The following is a 20,517-nucleotide window of genomic DNA, read 5'->3' as shown; positions in this document are numbered from 1 at the left end:
TCAGCATGCGTTCTAGCATCTGCCATCATGTATGACTCACGAGTTACAGTTTTGGCATTGCTTACTGATGCAGTCAGCTTGCAATGAGTGTAGTATTACCCACAAATATTAAATATAACACCATGTCATGATATAGGCTACTGAATATTAGCCATAATTAAACATGAAATGTGTTATCATTTATTAAAAACAGATCATTAGTTGGAGCTATGATATCATTACAGAGCTTTTTTTCTATTTTAAATGTTATTTTGAAGACAGCAATCAAGCATTCAAAAAAAGATGCCTTTTCCATTGAAAAGTTTTTTTATTATTAGTAAATGTTGCAACAGCCTTTAAAAGACCAAGGGTCGGTGCTGGTATATACTTAATTTAGCCATTGTCGTGTGCTTAAAGGATTAGTTCACTTCAAAATTAAAATTCTGTCATAATTTACTCTCCCTCAAGTTGTTTAAACCTGTATGAATTTCTTTCTTCTGCTGAACTCAAAAGAAGATATTTAGAAAAAAAGTCGGTAACCAAACAGTTGATGCACCCTATTGACTATACTATAGTATTTTTTTTTCCTATGAAAGTCAATGGGGTGGTACATCAACTGTTTGCTTACCGACATTCTTCAAAATATATATATTTTTTGTGGAAAGAAATCATAGAGGTTTGAAACACTGTGAAGGTGAGTAAATGATACAGAACTTTAATTTTGAAGTTAACTAATCCTTTAAGGTCATGACACAGCAATGTGTCTATTAGACAGAGAATTAATGCTGATATTTCTACAAATATCTATTTTTCTGTAATCATCTGCTCACTGTTACAGGGTTGAATAATAGTAGTCAGTCATCCCTGACATATCACCTGACCTGGACACATAATTTCCAGTCTTTTTAATAAACACTATGTCCATAAAATGAGCATCTTTGCAAGTTGGAATCACGTGGATGGAGATTGGCCAAAGGGGAATCCTCATAGAAAGGGGATGAATGAATGGATGAATGGATAAATGAATGAATAAAATAATTAATTCGTTGAGTATATACATACACGTGCATATACAATTATATATATTATTCAAATATTGAATTGTATTACAAATATAAATGTCATAGTACCACTAAAGACAATAATGGTATAATCTGGTATCCTGTTATTCTCGATGCTGGGCTATTAATCACGTGAGCAGTTCTCATAGTCAAAGGGGTGGCACGAGTAAGGGGAAGTATTCAAATTCAGTTCTCTCTAATTGTAAGTAAGCGATGCGCATGCACGTGTGCGGTGGGAGTGGAGAAGCGCACTGTCAGTCAAGCGCGCTGTGTGGGGCGGTCTCTGCTCAGAGATGTCTGAATATGTCAAGAATCACTTCAGCTGCCGCACGCTTGTAAACAGCACTCCATCTCTTCCAGTGCCGATACGAGGGAAGGGTTTCATATATGCTGTTTAGCTTTATACGATTATGAGGGATTCCTTTGCGATTGCCGTGCGCAACGAGCCTACAGTTCATAGGAGTGAAGGAAGAACCGCTGGAGCGCTGTCCAGCGTCCTGAAGTCAAGAAGCCAGAAGTGCTGAAGAGAGCACAGGCGTTCACAGAGGACTGTATGTCTATGCCGATCAAGTCTTGAGATGACTCGGAAAAGGCTGCGTTCTGTGGCTGTCTGGGGATTCATTGCGTGGGAAATAGGAATTCTGTTGAGGTAAGAGCAAATATTGTCCCTGGTGAAGAGAGTAAAGATAGTATTATTATTTTTTTTCAGTTTTGTCTTGGGATTCAGCATCACTCGAATACTCGTTTAGCTGATGTTTAGCTGATCGTCACGTGCTGTGGAGGATAAAAGTACAAAAACTAAAAAAAACTGCAAAACTTTCACCCTTACAGAGCAACCATGCAGAGGCATCCTGGTGGTAGTATAAATATGATTCTGGAGACAGTGCCAGACAGAGTCATATGAACACTATTATTTTGCTGTATGTGAATATTTTACTTTAAGATAATTTATCAGTACAATAAGCTATACTGTTATGAATATATCTCGTCACCACAGCATGCATGATGGCTATAGGCACAGATAAAGATTTTAAGCAGCTTGTTCTCAGTGTAACAGGTGATTGTCATTTTCACAGATAGAGTAACTTAGAGCTCGGGGATCCTAATGAAAATAGTGTTATTCTGAAGTAAAATACTTTTAATCATTGTATTTATTATTTATTTAATTATTTAAATTATTCTAAATGTTGCTATTAGGAAACATGTTAATGACGGATTTGAAAAATATTAGACATTTTAAAATATTAAAGGGAACATAAAAAATATATAAAATGATGCAAAGTAGAGAAAAGGAAATATGTATTTGTTTCAAATAGTCTCTTCCTTTATAAACAATGAATTAACTTGAATTTGAAAGGAGTAAATGGATTTTTAAAAACAGTTTAATTTTATGGTATTTTATTTTTGTACTCCTGATACTACACCCCAGTGGAATATGAGTCCCAAATGATATTCATTTAAGCGCATCATAAATCTCTTAGTTTAGGTAATTATTTTTACTCTGCTGTACACTTTTTTTCCATAACCCTTTCTGTCTAGTCTTGCAAGTAGCTTCAAAATATGAAATTGGCGTTCTGGGTCCCTTTGAACTGTACTGAATCCTCACAATTCTTTTGGCTGATGATGCTATGAATTTTTAATGTTTCATTTGTCTACGATCCTTGGGCTCACGCAAGCATAAAGTCTTGCATTATTGATACGTTGGCACTTGCAGTGTATGTGCCGCCTTTGTATTGGCTGCCATTCTGTGCACCCTGAGGGAGAGTTTTTACTTATAGCCATCTCAGAGGAAGTTGTTTTCAAAGAAAAGCTGGATGCGCCTCATTCCACCACTCAGAATTAATTACAGTGTACAGGAAATATTCATTCTTGCTACCAAGTCTTACTTTAGAATGTGTCATGCAAAACGTTGAGAATAACTTTTTGCAAGAGCTACTCGGAGAGGGCAAAGACTGTGTATAGTGAATAGCTCGAAATGATGTGGACAACGATAATTTATTTTTGATATCAGTCAAAAGTGGCTCAGAATCACTCCACAACAGGTGCATTGCCAGCAAGGTGCTCAGAAGGTGGTCTCAGTGTGCTTGTATCTTAATCAAGATATTTGTGCGAAGATTGAATTTGCAGGCTCTGTAAGACTTCTCTTCGACTCTTTCTGATTTTCACGGTTGATGGAATCTTGTTCAGTCTTATTAATGTGTTAATAGTGATGTGTATACTAGCAGCACATTTGTCATTTTCTTTGATGATTCTTTTCTTTGATTTGAATTAAAACACTTAAATGAAAAAGAAAATGATATGCAAAGCATTATACAGACTTTGTTGTACCATAAATACTCTCAGCATATAACTCATTAAGATCTTCTTGAAAATAAGATCATTTAATGGGAGGTATTTTTTTAATACATTATAAATCAAAACCAGCTGTGTGACACTGACAGTTTCCTGTGAAAGAATAGTTGAGAAGTTTATTTTATTCTTTTAGGCCAAAAATCATTAGGTTTAAGTAAAGATCATGTTCCATGAAGAGATTTTGTAAATTTCCTACCGTAAACATATACAAATATATATATATATATATATTTGTGTGAGTGGATGCAGCAAAATCGTGAACATAAATGGACAAATTTCAAGGCGATTTTCTCAATGTTTCAATTTTTTTGCACCCTCGGATTACAGATTTTCAAATAGTCGTATCTCTGCAAAATATTGGCCTAACCTAACAAACCATACATCAATGGAAAGACAATTTTTTCGGTATATTTCTCAGTATAAATCTCAATTAAAAAAAATTGGCCCTTGTGACTGGTTTTGTGGTCTCGGGTCATATGTGACTATATGTGCCATCTGGTCTGTGCCATTTGTCTTGATTTCATGTGTGGGTGAACTAACAAATGAAATGAAATGAAATATAATAAGAAATAATAATTATATTGTGAGTTATATATTAAACACCTAATATTTTGATAACCAAATTACTTCTATGTGTTTGAAAATATTTATGAATATAATACCGGTAAATACAATACATATATACAGTATATAATGTTGTTGTTTTTTCAGAATATACTGTTTTAAAGAATACAGATGTAAATATAGGTGTAAACCAGATATGATATTTACAAAATAACTATGACAAAAATTGGCAACAAGTTTACATGTGGACTAGCTTTCCAGAACATTCTAAAAGAAAAAGAAAAAGAACAAGAAAAAAGAAAAAGGAAAATAATTTACATGCAAACTCCCAAAGCCACGTAGAATATACTACATCAAACACATCAAAACACAAAGTCCTCACCACATTGCCACAGATGACAACACACATACATCAACAACTACAATCAAAAAACGGCCCCCAGCACGCATACGCTCAGGCATTCACACACTGTGAATGAGTACAGACAGATATTACAGCTGTCAGTCTATCCTCAGAGAGAATAATTGAATATGGCACAGTACAGTGTTGTGTTCATACCCTACACCACTCAGCACAGGTTTACATGCCTCAGCGTCATACTACAGTAGCTAGTCATTATGTGCCTCTGGGTTAACGGATTTGAATCTGTTGTTTTCTTCAAGAACATAAAGGGTCAAAATTGCCTGTTTAGTACCCCAGAATCTTTCTGTCGTACCCTGTTTTGATGGACGTTGAATATTGTCACAGTTTCTAACTTGTTGGTGGCTTCACGGATGACTAATCTGATTTCTCAATAGCTTTAGGAACCCAAATAAGGGTCACGGAGGTTAGCTGTCACACGGGGAAGTTGTCACAAGTGCTATATTTCAGTCTAAGGTTTTGAGTGAAAGTCCAATTATTCAAATGCTTTTTATGCGCATGTTGGTTTCAACTGAATAATAAGCTAAAATCTCATTTTTGGCTAAAGTTGTTGGGGAAAAAATAACAAAATAAAAAAACACATCAGCATTAGGCAAGGGTCAACTGTATAATAAACGTACAGTACATTACAAGAGTTATTTTCGTTTATGTCAGATTGTATTAATTTTTACTCAACACATTTCCGAAAAGCCTATGTGAGGATTTTAAACACAGTGACAACTGCCATTGGGTCATGTTGTCACAAAAGGTCAGCATGTGCATTTTCCCCCCTGAGCAAACACCATGAAAATGTTTGGTAGCTTTTTTTTTTTCTGTAGCCCAGACTTTTTAAGGTACTATGTGTGCCTTTATAAATATTAACTTTTTTAAAAATAATCTTTCGACCACACTTTTTTCGATAGGTCACCAGATATTTTACTAACTACAAGTAACTTTGCTACTAGATGTTAACTAGATTATTAGTAGACTTTCTCTATCTGAAAACACTTTATTTTGATCCTCCGTTCACAGACATTCTACTAACTACAAGTAACTTTGCTACTACATGTTAACTATAGCAGTCATAGAGTATATAGACTTTCTCCTTAATATCTGCTAACACTTTATTTTGATCCTCCGTTCACAGATATTCTAGTAACTATAGTCCAGTTGACTTATTCTAACCCTAACCATGACCTAACAGTCTAATGTATTAGTTAGTTAGTTGACATGTAGTTGCTAATTAATGAGAGTTAGTTGTAATGGTATAGTAGCAAAGTTACTTGTAGTTAGTAGAATCTCTAAAATGAACTATCAGAAAAAAGTTACCTTTATCTGAGAAATATTCACTGGTGTGAAAAGTGTGACAACTAGCCAAAATCTCCCCTACTTTATTGCAAATATTAACTTTGATGTGGATTGGTAAAGAGAGAACACTCCATCAATCAGAACTTGATATAGAGAGACGGGACAGAAGCAATTAGCATTTAGACGGACGATTTGAATTAATCTGCACTGACAATTCACAAAGACTGACTGTTGGAAGGATTGAAAAGTGTGTTATTATTAAAACTGACAATTCCATTACAGTTTCATGGTTTGAAGACTTGGGTTTAATTATGTACAGCTGTGTAATAGAAAACAAAAAAAGCTGTTTCCTGTGGTATGTCTTTGTGTCTATGATGTTTATTCATAAGTACTATTCAGAGTGGGGGAAATACTGCATACGTAATGAGTAAGAGAAAGACAGAGATTGTCGCTTTGTCAGACCTGTCTGTTTATTTAGGGACTTTTTGTGGCAGCAGTTCTGCCAGTGCCAACTCAAATAACTTGAATAGACAAGGACAGGCTAATGTCAGCACTGGACCAAAGACAGTGTAGGACACCGTGCATCATTGTGTCATCTGGTCCAAGAGAGTCTCACACTTCACCCACCAAAAATATACAGACGCATGTCATTCTTTTAAAGTGTTATATGCCTAAAAATACAGCTTTCAATGGGAGGGAATCATACAACTTTAACAATGGGAGGGAATCAACTAATATACCTTTTAAAAAACTAATACCTTGTATGATCTTTAATGTGTCAGATTTTCTTTCAATGGTAGGATGTACTTCATAGGCAGTTAGTAGTGTTAAAAATGAGTGATGTGGACAGTGTACAGTAGTAGTGGTTTTTATATTTTAAAAAAAAGTACTAAACCTACATAAATGGTAACATTTTACAATAAAGTCCCATCAGTTAACATTAGTTAATGCATTAATTAACATTAACTTATAATGAGCAATACATTTGTTTCATTAATAAAGAATACAAATATCCATTGTTAGTTCATATTAGCTCAGGTATACATAAAATGAACATATACAACTTTTAATTGTAACAATACATAAAATCACTTTCTGTGACATGAAGCATTAAGAAGAGAGTCACACACACACACACACACACACACACACACACACACACACACACACACACACACACACACACACACACACACACACACAAACACACACACACATGCAAAGTCATATGTTTGTTCATATTTGTAGTGCTCTTGGTTTCATTATCATCTGCTGAAACGCTCATTGGAGCGGAATGTTCCAAAAGATGAGAGCGACCCCCTCAGCGGGAAGAGAACCTCATCGTTTCTGTTTTCTTTCCGTGTACCTTTCACCGTGTGCATTAGGACCAACCGGCTTTTGTTCTTTAACAAACCAGTTGGCTTCCAAAAGCACTAATGCTCTCTTTTTCTCTGCCTTCAAGGGGTATTTTAGTCTTTTTCTTTGAGCCCGTTTCACTCCTCTGCCTCCTGTGCCAGTTTGTGTATTGTAAAAGGCAGATTAGGTAGCTCCTGTTGCATTATTGATAAGATTTTGTCACAAAGCATTGATTGCACTTTGAGTTATTCTGCCAGCCCTGTTTCTCTTGAATACGTTCGTCAGAGTTTTTGAAAGCTAAAGAAAGACAGAGGAACAGAGAAACAGAGGGAGGCCTCTGTAAGCAGCTTAAAATGTTTAAGTTTTCATAAAGCTTTTATGTATGAGGAAAATGTCGAGGAGTAAGATCTAAGCAAATGCCAGGTTAAAACCAAAAATTTTGACATCAACAATGATTAAAAAGATAAAACATCTGACACTTCATTATCTGAAAGGCAACAGGGAACACTAAGACAAACACAAGAGTACTCAACAAACAGTGATGTTTATTTGATATAAGCATTTGAAAAAATAAGTTAGTAAGTTTTTTAATGTTTTGAAAAAAGTCTCTGATGCTCCATGTCTGTTCTGTATGTGTTCAAAAATACAGTGCAAACAGTGATATTGAGAAATGTTACTTTCATGTCACATTTAAATATGTTTTAAAATGTCATTTTATCTTGTGATAGCAACACTGAATTTTCTTCAAAGTCACATGATCCTTCAGAAATCATTTCATTGAATTTGTGCTCTAGAAACATTTATTATCACAGTTGAAAAAAAGCGTATTATACTGTAATATTATATATAAATTGAATGCATCATTGCGGAGTAAAAACATTCATTTCTTTAATTTCTTTAAATTACCTCAAAGTTTTGAACAGTAGTTTACAAAAAAGCTATGCTAACTCTACAATCCCTATATGATTAATCATAAACGTCACAACAAACACCATTAAAGGATTAGTTCACTTTTAAAATGAAAATTCTGTCATCATATACTCACCCTTAAGTTGTTTCAAACCTGTATGAGTTTCTTTCCTCTGCTGAACACAAAGGAATATATTTAGAAGAATGTCAGTAACCAGACAGTTTTTGGTTCCCAATGACTTCCATAGTAGGAAAAAAATATACTATGGCAGTCATTGGGAACCAAAAACTGTGTGGTTACTGACATTCTTCTAAATATCTTCCTTTGTGTTCAGCAGAGGAAAGAAATTCATACAGGTTTGAAACAACTTAAGGGTGAGTATATGATGACAGAATTTTCATTTTAAAAGTGAACTAATCCTTTAATATGATCTCTCAGCAGTTATGCCTCTTGCTAAGTGATGACGCAGTGGCGTGGTGGTGGTGACATTCAGCAAAAAGAGCTTCCAGGATGGGAGCTGTTACCTAAGTTATGCATGCTGGTCACAGTTTGTATATAGTGGCGAAAATAAGCTTTAACTGTGACATTTAAGTTACCATCGTGGCAGTTGATGCGCGAAACGCAAATCTCTGTCACACATCAGTGTCACTGCTGTCACATACTGTGGAGTGTAAGTTCCTGTTTTTCTCAGCTCACGCTTAGTAAAGCTGCATCTACTCCCATCAATAAAAATACCTCTCGGGGCTTGTGGGAGAGCTCTTCCCTGTCCACTTAACTTGTTTCCTGTTTCCACTTGGCTTGACAACACACACTAAAAGACTAAACTGGGTGAAGTGTACATCTTGTAAGTCGGTACACAAACTAAAAGTACGGAACTGTGTTAATTTGATAAGAGCTTTTGGCTCGGGAACATGCTATAGGTTTGAGGACCACTGTGAAATTTCAGGGACACTTTTTATAAATATTGTGCTGTGGTGATGCAACATATGAGCAGCTAAACCCAAATCCACAAACATTGAATGGAGAATTGTGCATGTATCTACACCAGCCTGAGCAGATTATAGAGCTTGAGCCACTGTGGCTGTCCTGATATACTGTCAAACCAACACATTCATTGCTGCTAGTAAATATTTTCAGTATATCTCAATTTGGTATCATTTTGATAAAGTTTTTTTTTTTAAATAAAGGTCTATGAGTGTTGTTTTGACCGTACTTACTGTTTTACTTACTTACCATATTTTATTATAAAGACCCAACAAACTATTTGTTTTATGTCATCTCAAGACATTTCATCTGGTGGGGGAACAATTTTGGTAACCCTTTAGTTCAGTGCCCAATTCTCACTATTAACTTGCTTATTAGCATGCATATTAGGATATTAACTGTTTATTATCACTTATAAAGCACATATTAATGCCTTATTCTGCATGACCATATTCTACATCCCTTAATCATACCCAATACCTAAACTTAACTACTACCTTAGTAACTATTAATAATCAGTTATTAGGAGTTTATTGAGGCAAAATTCATAGTTAATACTTAGTTAATAGTGAGAATTGGACCCTAATCACAATGGAATGGCAATGTTTGGAGATATATGATGTATATTGTGGCCACGAATGAACGATTCATTGCCATGACTTACTAATATGTGTTCATTCCCTCGTTTTAAGTTAATTGTGTGCACAATAATAATAATGTGTTCCCTTCACTGAATCATAGCCAGGTTGTAATAATTAATTCCCTATATTTAGTTAAATCAAAATTAGGAAACTAATTAGTTCAATGTGTCCATGATTTTCTAAAACGAGGGACCAAATAAATACATTTTGGGAATGAATTCTTAATCCATGGCCACAATTTAAACGAGAGAACTAGTTGTTAATTCGTGGCCACAGTGTAGTTTGCATGTCTTGTGGAGGGCTTTGTAAAAATGTTTTGCATTTGTGTATGTGTGTGTGTGTGTGTGTGTGTGTGTGTGTGTGTGTGTGTGTGTGTGTGTGTGTGTGTGTGTGTGCGTGTGCGTGTGCGTGTGCGTGTGCGTGCTTGTCTGTCTGTGTATGTGCACATAAAGGATGGTACATTACAAGATGGAGATGAAAGGTGCAGATCTTTGCAGAGAGGTCTGTGGTTGCATTGATCTGAGTATTGATGCAGTGTTTCCTCAGTCCAGCCTTTGTGCTACGGACAATCAGTCTTTTGTAAGTGATGGAAACATAATGTTAAGTACTGTATGTGTGAGTGTGTGTGTGTTTAATGTAATATAAGTTGATATAGGATATTAGACGACGCAGACACAAGAGCTCAGTTCCAGAACAGAGTGGGCTTCCTTTAACACAATGTCATCACAATTCATAACTATTTTACATTTTGTAAAATTGGTGGCTACTTTGTATATTGTACAATCTCATTCATGTTTTTACATGATGGTTATATTTGGGGATGATCTTAATGCTTAGCCTAGTTTTTTTCTGAAAAATCATGCATTTTCATACGATTCACATTGTATTAATTCATACGAACTGAGGATGGACTTTGTTGATGGACTTACACTTGTTAATGCTGATGATGGTCATTGTTTGTTACTGTCTTTAGTTTACGGTGTACAATCGCTGAGCTGTAGGAAGCCTCAGGACAGAGCTGACGTTCAGTTATGGCAATGGGCGTTTCTTTTTTCGACACGCGCGCGCTGTACGCGGTAGACAAATCACAACAGACTGAGCTACAGTATCTGGCCAATCAGGGCAGAGTAGCTCACAGAAAAGGAGGTATTTAGAGAGACTGATTCATCTGACGAGTCGTTTGAGAATTATTGAAAAATGTGGTGATAGGCAAAGCATCTATATTATGAGAAAATGAAACAGTTTTTTGACCTTTGATGGATGTAAACATGTTGTAGGAGACTCAAAACAACATTAGGAAACTCTAAATTAGAAAATTAGGGGCACTTTAAACAATAATATTTCAAATAACAATTCTGAGATTGTCTTGGTAGCTGCATTCTTGTCTGTAACAGTATGATGATTACAGCAAAGTTTTGATAACAGAGCAAAGCCATTTATTCAGCAGGTATACCTGAACTCCTCTTTCTCTTTGTTGCTTTTAAATCTCATCAGTAGTCTTTTCAGATCTCCAGTTCGTGGTCAGCATTCCACAATACTAGAGGAACACTGTTAGGAGTGCAGCTAAGGGCAAAGATCTGGAGGTTGGGTCACAGAGAAACAGATAAATCACATAGATTTTGTCAATATGGTGACTTTTAGAGACAATGTTTATCAGCCACACCTCAAACATATGGAAAAGGACAGTTCAGTGTTCTGCTGAATGAGAAATGTATGCAGTCTGCGTATTAGCTATGTGAGTGAAAGGGAAATGAGGGCCTTACATAAAATATGGAGAATGAGACAGATGATCCCAGGGTACTCTGGTAATTTCAGTTAGTGGTGTACAACTAAAGTACACCGAGGAGTGGTGAGCATATGCAATTACTTAGAAACAGAGTTTAAAGTTTAATAGCAGCTGTGTATGGACTTATCTTTACTAAACGACAAAGTCTCCTGTCACCATAAAAAATAAAAACACACACAAGTGCTAGATTGAGAGCATGTGGAAAATCACCATGTGGAACACATGATTACTGTTAGCACTTGTCTCATAATGATAAGCTAGAAAAATGATTTGGAAAGAGACAAAAAAAAAAAAAAAACAGGTTTACAAGCACAGAAAATCTTCACTGTCACCATAAGTGAAGCATATTACAATTGTCATGTATGTGTAAGGTTAAGAAGAGAAAGAGTGTTTCTGTCACCTAATCAGACATAACATTTTTGGGTTCTGGCTGATGGTGTACTCGAGTGCTGTAGATATCTCCTGCTGCGGAGATCCCAGAGGACAAACATGGAAGGGAGCTTTCACACCTGTTTAGCACTAAAACCAGGATTTTTCATATTTCAATAAACCCAGACTCCACAGGGTGACTCTAGGAAAAAATAGGACAGTCTTCTAAATTTGGCAGCTGCTTTGAAACTGTTGCGTGCCAAGTTACAAGCTACTCATCATAATTTAAAGGAGCTAACGACATTGAAGCTATTTAAGGAGAACATTTATTTTAAGTATATAACGATATGATCCTTTAAAATGTAATTACAGCCGTTTTTTTATGACACAAAATAATGAGTGTTTTTGAAGGAACAAACAAATTGGAATTAGACATCATACAAATCTAACAGATAATCTTAAACTGAAAAAAAATATATATATACACCCTGATTTATGTAATTGAGCTGATGACAGTGATTTAAACCAGCAGAATTTAACTCACTTTTTAGTTGTTAAAGTGCCCCTATTATGCTTTTTCGGGTATTATATATCATGTAGTGTGTAATATAGCTATTTGTGAATGATCAAAGTGCATTATAAATGGAATTGTTGTTTCCCAAAAGAAATAACTGATTCTGAACTGCCTAAAATGAGTCATCAGTATTACAATATTACTTCATGCACAGACCTACATATGTCTGTAACAAACAACATCTACTTGTATCTGCCCTCAAACATTACAGTAGCTGAGGCCTGTAGAGTTTGGTCTGTGTTGAAAACAGTTCAAATCAGATTTGCTTTACCTTGGATGCATGTAAACCTATTGTAGGAGGCCGCCAGTACAAAATTAGGATCCTTTAAAATATAGGGAAATTTTACAACGGTGGATTTCTTTATTTATTAATGTTAATGTCTGGACTTTCTAATGCTACATAATATAAGAGAGAAGGTAGTTGATGTTTAGCTTCACTACTTAGTTAGATACTCTCCAACACTGACAGTTAGCAAACTGACTCTCTTCCCTGCTTAGTCTGGAGAGCATGTTCTGTCTGGCTGGAATTACATTTAGTGTTTGTGATGGACACCATCCAGAGAATCATCTAGTGTCTATCTGATCCCGATTAAATTGATAATCTCTGCCCTCACATGTCTCTCTGCACTTACTCCAGGGGAGTGTTTAGGAAGCACCTTCATGTTACATCCATTTCAGTTGGAAAGCCAAAGTGGGGGATGGTGAAATAATCAATAGAAGAAAGGCTCAGATTCTATCAAAGTACCTATAGTGACCATGAATAAAAGGAATTCGGAATCAGAATGAGCTGAATCCTGAAATAAATGTATATCAAAATATGAATCAAAACAACTGTCAACATCGATAATAATAGGAGATGTTTCTTGAACACCGAATCAGCATATTAGAAGGATCATGTGACAATGAGGACTGGAATAATGGCTGCTTAAAATTCAGGGCCTGTATTAAAATAGAAAACAGTTGTTTGATATTGTAATAATATTTCAAAAATATGACTGTATTTTCGTTCAAATAAATGCTGCCTTCGTGAACATAAAAGACGTTTCAAAACATAAAAAATCTTAACTTTTGAATAGTAGTGTAGATAACACAGTACAAAATAAATAAAAATCAAGGATCACAATAGAGCACGAAACAATTGTTTGAAGCTACTGCCTAATAGACCTGGGTCTGAAATGAAGTACAAGGTGTCACAGTATGTTTAGTGTGTTTAGTTTTCACAGACTTTTAGTTTGTTTTTCATTCATCTTCAGGTTTCCGTGTTCAGATTCCCGCCACTCGTTTGTCTCCGTGGTCGCTGTCATTATGAGTTTGCATCAGCTGTGTGTCAATAATCATCTTGTTTGAGTCACTATTTAAGTTCTTCCTTCACAGTATGACATTGTTTGGTCTACCGTTCACGTTAAATGTGTGTCTCTGCCCTATTGGATTATTGCCTGTTTGGATTAAACTTCGTAAAATTGGAATAATTTTCTTCTGAATCTTCGTCTGTCTGTTTGCTACGCACACAAGCAACCTAGACACAAGGACAGCTAAACAAACCAGAAGTATTCTTAATTTTAGAAATAAAGGATTTGGTTATTCATTTGTACTTCCATCTGCTCCAGTTACTGCTGGAAACCCTCAGGCGATCATGTCTTCTGATCATTGTTTGAATCCATGTGCTCTGGATTTCTGCTTCATTTTTATTTACTCATTTATTTGTTTGTTTATTTGTATCTACCGATCTACTGAACTGACGAGATTTATTTTCCCAGTTCTTATCTGGTGTACAGTTAATTAAGTCTATAGGGGAAGTCAAAACATTACTCATTGCATGTGCAGAGCCAGACACTGTAAAATAATCTAGTTTCTTATGAATATAGCTAAGAACAAAGATCATTATATGATTGTGTATGAACGTAATTGTTACTATTGGCATTTATGTTGAATTCAAGTTTCTTGTCTGTGTTTGTTAGAATTTTCATTTTGTTAAGAGACTATAATGACAGATTGTTGAGATGTGCCACTGCCTTCAAGCAATGGAAGCCGTTTCACCCAAATTGCAGTTATCTTGACTACCAATTTTGTGGTTGACCACACACACACATGAGCACACCCTTTTGATTATTTTGGCAAGAGTGTGCATGCTTAATATCAGAGAGCAATGGGGGAGGAGAAGGTCTCTGACCGCTTCCAGTCTTGATCCAATTTAGCAGAAAAGTCAACCAATCAGTTGACAAATCACAAGGTGCTTGTATCTCTAAGGAAATCAATTACCAAAGACAGACTAGAGGTTTATACATTTCCAAAAGATATAATGCTTCATGATTCTCTAATTTTGCACCAATACTCATTTGTATATTCTTTAGTCGCCTAAATTAATTAACTTTTAATGTGACTTAAATGTAAAAGTGCTCATTTGAAACAGAATGGACGAAGGCTTTTTAGTCAATCACAATGACAGTATTCCTAGAAGGACCCACCAGAAAATCAATACAAAGTATCCACAACAACACTATTCATTTATGAATGGTGATGCATGACACAAAAGCTAGTGAGTACTTGGGGATTAATCCACCATCATCAATACCATCCTCACATTCAGTGACAACAGTGAGTATCTAAACATACTTTAAGAATCTGCTTCTTTTTTTCCCTCATGACCACAAAATGGAATGTATTTAAAGCATGGCGTGGACGGCAGACAGAACTGAACAGCCTTTTGTTTTGGTTTCTGTAGGGAATAAAATAAATCTCACAAATCATTTATGTGTGCATGATATAAGCAGCATACTCTCTTGCTCTTAGTTCCAAAAATAAAATAAATGTGAGCTGCTTATTTTATTAAATCATTAATGTATAGAAGCTTGTTTCAACCACGGAATAAAAACAAATTAAAGGGTAATTGCAACTCTTTATCTCACAAGACTTTTTCTGAGTTAATGTCTCACAGTGCTGAGTTCTTTTCCCAGAATTGTGAGATAAAACACATCATTTCAAGTTATAAAGTCCGATTCTGGGGGGGGGGAAATATTACAATTCTGACTTTGTAACTCTCAATTGCGTGTTTATATCGTGCGATTCTGAGAAAACAAGTCAGAATTGTGAGATAAAAAGTCGCAATTACCTTTTTTATTCAGTGGCGTAAACCATCCCGGTCAGGTGAGGATGATAGTGAGGATGATGAAAAAGGTTCAAACAGGTTCCAATAAACAAAAGGTTCTTCGATTAAACAAACTCAAGAAGTAATCCATAAGGCTAATTACTTTGTAACACCATTTATGGCATAAACAAATGACATCAAAAACCATGGAGACAAACGAGGAGAGGGAAACTGGAACAAATGAAACCAGTTAACTGAGAGAAACAAAAGCAAAGTATAATCATTTGTATAAATACGGAAAAATCACATCCCTGTTGATTAATAGATTTTTTTATAAGAGTTATTATTTTTATTTAATACATTTTTACTTTTTTACTCCGTGGTTTGGAACCAGTTAGTAGTATCACTCTCTGAGTGAGGTATTATTTGGGCTGGCTGATGTCACTGGATTTTTAATTTAGATAAATAGCAGTTTATCTAAATTAACTGTCACAGTAATAATCTGGGACAGGGTGGCAACACATTCCCATACACATTAACTCATTTCTCACTGACTATAAAAAACTAACTAGCACCTTAATAAGGAAAGACATATTAGTCCAGCACACTTCAGGCTGATGGCCAGTCTATGCCCGTCAGCTAAACAACACAAGTTCCATCAGCATCTCACACAGTATGCAACACAACAACGACAGTGGGTAACATTCAGAGAAGACGAACCACTAGAAAACAAAGGAGCCAAATTGTGTCCAGCCTCCTCGCATTAGCAAAGCAAGACAACACAGCGAGCACCATGCTGACAGGACAGGTCACACCGATCCAGCAGTTTAGCTGTGGTTTCACGTTAAGGGAAGCAGACGAGGGGTGGGGGAGCGGGCTGTTTGTCCCACAGCAATGACAACCCAATGAGACTGAAGCCTACAGGGGGTGACAACAAAACTGCAGCCATACTCTCCTCATACTAACTGGATGCATTTCACAGACTCGTTAGGCGTAATGAGATGGAAGATATGCTGTATATGGTTGTATAGTTATTGTGATGCAAGTTACTCTATGTGAAACAAGCTGATTGTTTGAAATTAAAATGTCAAGATGCATAAAGCAACTCTACAAAATAGTATGTAATCATTCCCTATTTAAAAACTCATTAATGCTTAAAAAAGTCCTTCTTTCAAAATACAGTATATAAAGTTTCAATAAATTCAATTGCACACATATGCCTGACTGTTCAAAAGTTTTTTTTTTTTTAAAGAGCAATGACTGATTTAATTGATCAAAGGTGACAGTAATGTTACAAAATATTTATAATTCAAATAAAGGCTGTGCCTTTAATTCTAAAATAATTATATCAAATATTTCTTAAAAAAGTATTTCACAGTTTCGATAAAACTATCAAGCAGCACAACTGTTCAAACACAGGCTCAGTGGAAAAATGTACATGTGGCAACATTTTTGTAAAACGCAAAATACGTACCAATAAATACATATCATTGCATTTTCCAACAGAAATGAACACTAGAGGCAGTAAAACAGCAATCACTTTTAATCGTTTTCATACACAATTATGATTACAGGGCATATAGATTAATAAAGACTTGTTTTCACATGGCACACCTTTTTTTAACATAGTGCATGATTTGTAAGCGAATATATTTTGGAGTTTGCATCACTCCAGCTCCATATCTTCGATATCTTCCATATTTTAATGATATACTAAGCTTGCGCAGTAACTGGTACATAATTGTTCTTGCGATGTAGAGAGTTTGGGTACGAATCCCATGAAAGTAGAATCACGATAAAAGAGCTCAAAAACAAGCTAAAATGCAGACGCAATAAAAACAACGCAATGCGATTGGGTTTTTTATGTCACATTTGCTTTTGGTTCACACTATTGGATAGGTTTAGGGTTTAGTGTAGGTGTACGTTATTTTAAAACGTGATGGAGCATTGAGCTTTTAGCGCCACTCACTGGACATTTCAATTCAACTGTGGTGATACGTACAAACACCAACGTCATGAAACATTGCCATAGTCACGTTCATCTGTTCCGGAAAAAATAAAAGTTTCTTGAGCACAAAATCAAAATATTAGAATGATTTTTGAAGGATCATGTGACACTGAAGACTGGAGTAATGGCTGCTAAAAAATCAGCTTTGTCATCACAGTAATTAATTATATTTCTGTAACAACAACTCTGTGAGTGTTTGACTGTGACATGGTAATGGATATGACAATGTTGAAATGTTTGGACTTGGCGGAATAGATCTGTTATGCTGCTGTTTTTTCTGCTGTAGAGCAAGAACGGGACTTGCTACTGCAAATACACACGCTGCTGTGAGCAAGCAAGACATGCTGCTGCTATATAATAGCATACATGCATTACCCACAGCAGATAAATACAGGTGGAGCTGGGGAAGGTGGAGGGTTATAGAAAACAGCTATTTTAAATTGTGATAATATTTTTACAATATTACTGTTTATTTAACAAATAAATGCTGAAAAACCTTCAAATAAATAAAATCTTACCAACTCCAAACTTTTAAATGGTATTGTATACATTATTAGGGGTCAAGCACTGAAGGTGCGGAGGCACCTATTGTATCTGTTCCGGTTCTTCTTCTTCTTCTTCTTCTTCTTCTTCTTCTTCTTCTTCTTCTTCTTCTTCTTCTTCTTTTTCTTTTTCATTTTTTTTATTTTTTTCTTCCGACTGGGCGTCTATGGCAGCCTATTACAGTTTGTGGGAAACTTATGAAGTTTGGCACAGTGATAGAGGACAGCCTGAACTATCACCATAGCAAATTTGGAGTTTCAAACTCATTCCCTCTAGCGCCACCAGCTGTCCAAAGTTTCACTCATGTTTATGCTAATAACTTTTGAACCGTAAGGCCTATCAACAAAAATCCACAGAAAGATTTTTTCCACTTATTCCTTGGCTCAATACAAATCGATTGCACCCTTTGACGTAATTTTCCGTCAAGGAAACTCCTCCTAGGCCGTTGCTCCGAATTTCACGAAAATTTTACCAGATCATCTCCAGACCATGACGAAAAAAAGTTATGGAAATTAAGTTGATTCGAATAACCGTTCTCGAATACCGTGCAAATAAATTGAACGTAGCCCTTGCGAAAACAGACGTAATGATGAAACACTTTATCGGATTCAGACCAAATTTGGTACATGTCATCACAAGCATGACCTGAGGCTTCATGCTCTGTTTCGGCGCAGCGCCACCTACTGGTCCGGAGATATGAAAAATGGCTATTTTTGCTTATTACTTCTGAATGTTTTTTTCCCAAAATCATAAAAGTGATATTGTTAGATTCAGGGCGTCAAGGCGAGTCGACTGATATCCAATTTTCCCAGATCAACCATTTTGGCTGTCGGACATTTTTAATTATGTGCTAAAATGCTGTATTTTATGAACACATGAACAAATTGTTACGAAACTCGGTACGGGTCATCAGCACGGTGCCTTGAAGGAGCCTGAGAAGTTTAGAAACAGCGCCACCTAGTGGTAAAATTAAATTTTCAAATGCTTATAACTCTGGCTGTGGTTGACTTATTTTCACGGGAGTCATCTCATTAGACTCCTGAATCCTTGCCGAGTCCAACGATACCAGACTTGCCAGGTTTTGGCATATGGTTTGTGCAGCGTTGTAATTTAGTGCTTAAAAAACATTTGCCGATATCTTTGAAACCGCCAGTCCGATCGAGACGAAACCACCGTCAGAAGTTTGGAAACATAGGTCAATAGGCATTAGTCAATGCCCAAATGCGAAAATATTGATAGGAATGGGTAGTAAAATTCAATTAAAAAAAAATCAGTCATTTTTTACATCTTTTTTCACATAAATGTCTATAACTCCGAAGCGGATTGAGATATCGTTTCACCAAAATTGACACACATATGTATGGGCTCACTCTGAGGACACATAAAAAAATGGTGGGATTGAGCCTCTTGGTGGCGCTATAATAGAACAAAACATGAAATTCCCATTGACTTTAATACAGTTTTGTTATGTAAAATGCTATCCTTAAAGTAACACCAAGTAACATTTCCTCTGCGGTCGCCCTACTGGTTGGAAGCTGAATTGTCCATTAGCGCTGTCGTAAATAATTTAGCCTACCGCAGCCTGGCTGTTTAGCGGGCTCTGTGTAAAGGTGGCCTGAGGAATTCAACTGACTTTTTGTGGATTATACGCGGGTTTTTATGGACTACTACAGCATCCCGGCGGCTAAACAGACTGTGGCGAGGTTGCGTGAGTTCATGGAGGAAATGTGTTGACTGCGGCGTCTCGCCACGCTTCGCCCGGTATCTTTTTGTTTTGTTTTGTTTTTCCCTTCTCTGCGCGGAGGACATCTAGTTCAGTCCGGACAATTTATGTTTGATTGACTGAGTATTTGATCTGCTGGGACATTGGGTTTCTGGGGTTTAAATGTGCGTGGAATTGAGTTGCAATGTTTGTTTGATGTATATCGGAGCGCGGCCGCGCCTCCAGCGCTGAATAACTCTGTGTTGCCCGACGTGTATAAACCTTATATATCTGTCAATACACGTTGTTGAACCTGAGTATTGTGAACTTTTCGTTAATGTACAATTATTTTAAGTTTATACATGTATGATTGCTTGTTTATTTTGTTGATTTAAGGGGTTTCTTAACCAAAAATAAGCTGGGTTCTGTCTGTAATCACCCCAGTATACATCAGATCCACCCGTTACCTTATGTTTTGCGTGATGTACTTTTCCCTTACTCTTTTAGTGTAAGGTAAATTGTTAGTATGATGCATGATTTACGCTTACAAAAGCGTCCGAATTTGAGGAAGTGGTGGGGGGAGTGACGTATGCCGTAAAGCACTCGAATTTTGTAGTTCTTTTTGTGCACGGGTTCCGACCCGAAACCCGAAGTTACATAGTGCCAGTAAAAGCGATACAGACCACGTCAGGCTATGGCAGACGTGTCATTTAACTTATTTTAAGTCGATGTACCATCACAAGGGTCTTGGAAATATATTATGAAGGTTGAAAAGCTACTTAGTGTTACTTTAATGAATGGATTGCTGTAACATTACGAAACTCAGTTTGTGCCATCAGCACCATGCCCTGAAGGTACTCAAGCACCACCTGACTTTGACAGCGCCACCTGTTGG

The 20,517-nt window shown here is 36.2% G+C and overlaps 1 protein-coding gene across 2 annotated transcripts in view; it reads left to right on the top strand.

The window, feature by feature from the left end:
• The first annotated feature begins 1,304 nt into the window (after positions 1–1,304).
• The window catches only part of glra3 (glycine receptor, alpha 3), a 58,237-nt gene continuing 39,024 nt past the window's right edge, over positions 1,305–20,517 (top strand). Inside the window, exon 1 of one of the 2 annotated variants that reach the window (XM_079615016.1) lies at positions 1,305–1,689. In XM_079615016.1, the coding sequence (XP_079471142.1) occupies positions 1,619–1,689 (71 nt within the window). In that variant the 5' untranslated portion in view covers positions 1,305–1,618. The remainder of the gene's footprint in view (positions 1,690–20,517) is intronic. The other variant, XM_079615017.1, reaches the window with a different exon arrangement.

Source organism: Phoxinus phoxinus (assembly GCF_949152265.1).
Source record: "Phoxinus phoxinus genome assembly, chromosome: 6".
Taxonomy (NCBI): Eukaryota; Metazoa; Chordata; class Actinopteri; order Cypriniformes; family Leuciscidae; genus Phoxinus; species Phoxinus phoxinus.
Note: the sequence above shows the minus strand (reverse complement) of the source record. Positions and strands in the feature narration are given on the sequence as shown.